Raw genomic sequence first — 6,482 nt, 5'->3', positions numbered from 1 at the left:
ACATAATGTTCTCTTTTTTAAAAAGTTGTCTGACTTTAAGTATATTTATACTCAAAACTGTCTTTAGTTGATTGGTATTAACTTTATGATAGAACAAAATGACGTGAATCATACCCACAGGAATCACTCCCACTGAGAAAGCGATGCTTTGTAGGACTTTCATAAAATGAGTGTGTTTACTGTCTACCATCTTTTGTAAATCTAAAATTGAAATATTTAAGACAGGTTAAGTCTTCAATACCGATTAAAAAGGTGTTTTTTAATTTACAAAAGACAAAATGGGTCTATATTTGTAAACATTTATTCTCTTGAACTGAAAAAGGCTTGCATCAGCACACATTGTACAGCCTTGCAAATTACACAGAAATTGAAAAAAAGGTTCCTTGTTCATAAGTGCAATGAATCTTTGATGTCCAGTGATCCGCTGCAAACAATGAAAACAAATTTTAAACCACTTAAGAAGTTTCCAGCACTCATCAAATGCATTTCCTTAGGTGACAAAAAATCCACAAGGAGGGGAATGCAAATTAGTGGCATTTAGTTATCAGAGGGAGGCTTAAAAAAAAAAAAAGTGGAAGTATTTTCCTGCTTAAAATGATTCCTATTCCCCTTTGAATCTAAGTGGTTTGATTAAGAAGTGTTAAGAACATAATTTACTTTACACTTAATGTTCATACTACCTGAATGAATAAGAAAAGGACCCTACAAGGGAGCTCTGTATTTTCTGAAACTTGTTTGTGTTTAGAGATACAGGGGAAGAGTAATCTTCTATTTGTGGGCTCTCCTTAGGCACCCTCCAGCCCCCCAAAAAGACAGTACATGGTTTTGACTTGGTTATTCCACTCCTGCATTCTTTTCCCCCCAAATTCTATGTTGGGTCACATTGTGCTGGCTGCAAAAAAGAAATACAGGTTGCAACTGGTTGTAATCACTTTGAAGAATAATTTGCTGTACAATAGAGCTTTGGATCTGATACAAGAATTCAGAAATATAAAACAAAATAACTATAAAAGTTAGGAGGCATTTGAACAGCATTTCCTCAGAAAAAGCTGCTAACTCTGTATCATTCCGATGTGGATTCCTAAAGTCATTTGGGGTGAAATGTGTAATTCTCCCCTTTTGCTGGATCACTGGCCTGTCTTCAAAAGCTATAACGCCATGACCACACGTCCTAGGAGTCTCTATCATGTTAACAGAAGCTCCAAATACCAAGCCAATTAAAGATGGGTGAGGACAGGGGAATCATAAAGGCCAAGGGTCCGGGGTGGCTCTGTTACTGAGAACTTGCCCTTTCCAGAATGTGAAAGTCATAGTGCTTCTTGCTTGTTCTCAGCTTAAACTTGTTAACCGAGTTAATTTGTTTCTTCAATGCATTCTGTGCAGCTGAAATGGAGGGGAATGTGGCTAAGACGGTATATGTGGAGGCCAAGTCACTGGGCTTAGAGCGTTCAGGGTTGACGGCGTTGTCCCCGCTGCCACAGCAGAGTGGGTGACGACGCAGCTGGGGCTGGGATTGAGGGTCCCGGAGCCACCGGATCTTGGCGCCAATTTTAAAGAGTTCCCCAAAAAGCTTCTCTGCTTCCATGCGAGTTATTCCATCTGGTAGTTCAGTAATTTCCAAGACCTTCCCAACAACTAGAATGGAAAAGGTATAGAATTACTAATCCCTGTTACCAAAATGGTGGGCAGAAAATACTAAAGGCCCAAATATGATGTAAGAAATGAATGGGATTTTGTGAAGCCATTCAAACCCACAAAAATACAATTACGGCCATCTTTTAAATCATTCCTACTGATCCCTAAGGCAGGGGGTATAGAGCTATTGGTACTAAACTACCCACCTCAGTCTTTCCTGATCGCCGTACATAGAAAATACAGCATTGTATAGTAGATCCCCTTAGTTAGGTGTGTGATCTTGGGCTGTTTCCCAAACTTCCCATTCTCATTGTAAAATAAACATAACAGCACTTGCTGTAGCCACCCAAGGCTGTGGAGTACATAATTGAAAGTGCTCTGCCACAGAAAGGCAGTTATTTGTTCATCAGACTATGTCTATGTGGGTGTACGGACTACTTCCTTTCTCCACAAATACAGAGGCAAAGAATATCATTCTATCTGTTCCTTTCACACAGAACTTTCCACTTTGGTCCCTGCATCCCTCCTAAATCCACCAGTACCTTACTGCACTCTGAAATCTGAAATGAGACAATTAAAAGAACACATTTTAAGAGCCCTATTATAGATGGCATAACTTCCTGTAATGTTGTGAAGGACTTTAGGAAGCAGAGGACCCATTTCTGTTTAAAGACTGCTGAACTGGTCAACAGTTTGTAGAACCACATCCAATTGCCTCTCAGGGACATACCTGCTTCTCCTGCACCAAGGTCAGTGGATGCAGCTTTTTTAGCTTGTTTCCTTCCTCGATTTCCATGCCTATTGCCAGATTGACCCTGAAGACCCACAAACAGATGAAAAATAAGGTTAAGAATGCTGAAAAACGTGTGACTGTAATGTTTAAACACTTAACACCTAAAGATACTCAGTCTGGGTTTTGTACTTCAACAGAAAAAAATCCAATCCCAGCCCCTGTGCAATGGCATTCCTGTCCCTCACTATGACCAGACACTTGCATAAGCAAGGGTGCCCTAATGCCTCAGCCACACCTTCCCCCACCCCTCATTTTTGGACAGCACTAGAGCATGACTGCTCAAGCAAACAGCACACCACCATCTCCCTTGTCTGCTCGCAGGGGGGCCAGACCCAGGCTCAATGCAGCCAGACAACACTGATAAATTCGCTGGCTGAGGCACACAGGTCTCCCTTGTGTATCGCCAACAGGTGGACCCAGGGCCTGCTACACTCTCTGCAACACAAGTATGATGTTCTGCCAACAAAGCCTAGGTCGTCAGACCGCGAGCTTTACACCTGTTGGGTTGGAATGTGTCCGTGCAGAACAGCAGGAGGGTTGTACTGCAGAGGCTGGCCAAGTAATGGATATCTGGCATCTCCTGAAAGTCAATAAAAAAACATCTTTACATTTTTCTCTGCTCAGGTATAAAAGTATTTCCCAAAGTTTTCTAAAATGTCCAAAAGAGTTAAGATGCGTAGGGGAAACACATTTGGTAGAATAAAAAAGTGTAGGTCCTGACATATTTTTAAAAAGAATTAAAAGTTTCCGTTTTCCTAAAGAGCTGGGGTAAACTTCTGAGAGGTGTAAGGACAAACAACAGTGGCTATGGAGGAAGGAAAGTGGTGGGAACTATGTAGACAGGGGATAGGATGGAGAGAAACTTCCCTAATTTACATTGACATTCCATATGCGATCCTCCAAAATAACTGTAATACACATTCCACCCAATTGAGATGCTAAAATCCACGTTTTCTATGATGATTAAAAATTAATATACTAAAAAAAAAAAAAATTAATATACTTTACATTTTAGGAAAAGAAAAAAATCCTGGAAAAACAGTAAGCTCTCTACTTCTCTAAAGTCACTACTTTTTTTGAAAAATACTTTTTTAAAAAAAGATTTTATTTATTCATGAGAGACACAGAGAGAGAGGCAGAGACAGATCCCAGGGTCCTGGGATTGAGTCCCGCATCAGGTTCCCTGCAGGGAGCCTGCTTCTTCCTCTGCCTATGTCTCTGCCTCTTTCTCTGTGTCTCTCATGAATGAATAAATAAATCTTTTTATTTATTTATTTATTTTTATTTATTTTTATTTTTTTAAAATAAATCTTAAAAAAATCTTAAAAAAAAGGGACGCCTTTCTGAAATAAATAAATAAATCTTAAAAAATGTTTTTTAAATTCTCATTTTATTTTATCCATAAGCTCCCCAATTCAGCATATTCTGTATTTGGAGAGGGACTATGCATAGGTGCTAGAAAAACACTTCAGGGAATCATATATCCCTTCTCTTGAAAGCTTCATAACAGAAAAGCAAGGTGCAGACCTTCCCCTACTCCATGGAGCTCTTTTCAGATGAACAGTGTGAAGGTGCTAGGCCAGCTCTCTGGCAGGACAGATTTGCTCCTTCCCAAGCACTATTTGAAGGGCAGATATGCCATGATGGCTTAACGTTGAGATCAGAGAAGCATGAAGATGCATAAAAAACAATTGCAAGAAAGTCAGAGTTAAGTTTAGGCCTATGGAGCAGTATTCTTTTGAAATACAGAGATGAACTATAGACAGCAGTAATCAAAATAAAATAAGGTGGATATATATGTTGTTGTGCAAGTCTGCATAGACATGCTTTCATTTTTCTTGGGTAAATACCTAGAAGTGGATTTGCTGCATTGCAAAGTAAGTGATCAGCTTTGTAAGAAACTAAAATCTTTTTCTGAAGTGGCTTTAAGATTTTACACCTCTACACCAATGTGCAAGAATTTGAACTGTTCTGTAACTTCACCTACATGCAGTGGTGTTAATCTTTTTGATTATGTCCATGCTAGTGGGGCAAAGTGATATGTCATTTGGATTTTTATATTCTTTTCCCTAATGAATAATAAATGATGTTGAGCACCTTCTCAAAGATTTACTAGACATTTGTGTATCTTCTTTTTTGAAATGCCTATATAACTTTTTCTTTAATTAAAAATATTTTTTTTAAATTAAGTAATCTCTATGCCCAGCATGTGGCTCAAACTCATGACCCCAAGATCAAGAGTCACATGCTCTACAAACTGAGCCAGCCAAGTGCTGCCTGCCTCCCCAACCTTTTTAAATGGGAGTATAGTTGACACACAATGCTACATTAGTCTCAGGTGTACAACACAGTGGTTAGACAAGTTATATGTTATGCTACACCAATCACGAGTGTACAATGCTATTATAATACCACCGAGTATATTCCCTATGCTGTACTTCCTATCCCTGTGACTTATTCATTCCATAACTGGAAGTTTGTATCTCCCACTCCTCTTTGCATAACCTGTTTTTTAAAATCATTCACTGTACTGTGAATATTTCTTCTTTTAACAATTCTTTAAAACATGATTTGTGGATAACTACATAGTATTCCTTATATAGATAAACCAAATCTAATCCTTACTAATGGACATTTAGGTTTTGCATTTTTCTGCTATAGACCAAACTCTTCTGTGGACAAACTGTTGTGTGCACTATTCTTAGGATAAATTCCAGAAAAGAAAATCAATATTTTCCATATTATTTTATAATCATCCATTTGCTATTTGTTCCTCCAACTAGACTGAGAGGGTCAGTGAGGATGAGGACTTCATCTTATTCATTTCTGTATGTCACGGGCACAATGAGGCCCTCAATGAAGCCTCAATAATAAGTTGAATACACTTTTGAATAAACTCTTGATATACACTACTGTAATAAAGACATTAGAAATAAAAAACAAATTTATGGATTTATAGCATCATGCATTACTACTATAGAGAAACGGAGTCTAAGGCTAGTAAGTTAAAGTCATTTTAACTCTAACACAAGTAATTATTTAATCGAAGTAATTACTAAGATAGTAATCATTAACTAGTGATGAAACACTAAGGTTAAGAGAGCATACGGTAATAAACAAATATGCCCAGGGGAAGATGAAAATGCAGTCCTGTGGAGAACTGAAAGCAGTACCAAAAGAAATCACAAAGTGATTGGGAAGGGATGTCTTTTATCTTCAATTTTTTAAAAAAATTTTAGTTCCAGTGTAGTTAACATACAGTGTTACATGAGTTTCAGAGGTACAATACAGTGATTCAACAGTTCCATCCAACATCCAGGGGAAGGGATGCCCTAGAGTCCTCTGAGGCTGTGACTAATTTCGTGCACTTACCTTGCCCCGGTACGAAAGGTCTAGAAAACTGAGGTATGATGGAAAGGGGTGGTCCAGAGGGACGGACAGTTTTCAGAGTGGTCAGCTGAGCTGGTGCTGGCGACTGAGCTGGTGAAATAATGGGACTACTGAGTTGAGGGCTGTGCTGTAATCATATCAAAAAAATTGGTTAGCATTTTAGTCACTTTCTTGCAAATTAACTTTTGAACAAAATTTCTTATTTTTTTGATTACAAATACGTACTTGTTTTTTAAAAAATCATAACATAAAAATTTATAATTTTCAACTCCCAAAGATAAACACTGGAACAGACTGTTTCTATGTATATGCATTCATACGTCTATGTTTCACAAAAACAGAAGTAGACTATACATCATATTTTTGAATCTTGACTTTTGGATCTGGATAGGAACATTCTCCATAAGAAAAAATACACATTTATCACATTCTTTTTGTCATGTTAAACTGTTTATATAATACATATTTGTTTAAGAGATATTTTATTTATTTATTCATGAGAGACACAGAGAGAGACTGAGAGGCAGAGACAAAGGTAGAGGGAGAAGCAGGCTCCAAGCAGGGAGCCTGACGTGGGACTCAATCCTGGGTCTCCGGGATCACACTCTGTTCTTCGAAGGTGGCGCTAAACTGCTGAGCCACCCAGCCTGCCCCTAACATTTCA

General features: G+C 38.2%; 1 protein-coding gene across 15 annotated transcripts in view; it reads right to left on the bottom strand.

Moving 5' to 3' along the window:
• Window positions 1-285: 285 nt before the first annotated feature.
• Window positions 286-6,482, bottom strand: part of R3HDM1 (R3H domain containing 1) — a 129,334-nt gene continuing 123,137 nt past the window's right edge. For all 15 annotated transcript variants that reach the window (XM_072789008.1, XM_072789009.1, XM_072789013.1 and 12 more), the window contains 4 exons: window positions 5,801-5,945; window positions 2,926-3,008; window positions 2,366-2,450; window positions 286-1,635 (listed from right to left, as the gene is read on the bottom strand). In XM_072789008.1, coding sequence (XP_072645109.1) covers window positions 1,274-1,635; window positions 2,366-2,450; window positions 2,926-3,008; window positions 5,801-5,945 — 675 coding nt within the window. In that variant the 3' untranslated portion in view covers window positions 286-1,273. The remainder of the gene's footprint in view (window positions 1,636-2,365; window positions 2,451-2,925; window positions 3,009-5,800; window positions 5,946-6,482) is intronic.

This window comes from Canis lupus, chromosome 20 (genome assembly GCF_048164855.1).
Source record: "Canis lupus baileyi chromosome 20, mCanLup2.hap1, whole genome shotgun sequence".
In the NCBI taxonomy this organism is placed as follows: domain Eukaryota; kingdom Metazoa; phylum Chordata; class Mammalia; order Carnivora; family Canidae; genus Canis; species Canis lupus.
The sequence above is the reverse complement of the archived record's forward strand: the minus strand, read 5'-3'. Positions and strand labels throughout refer to the sequence as shown.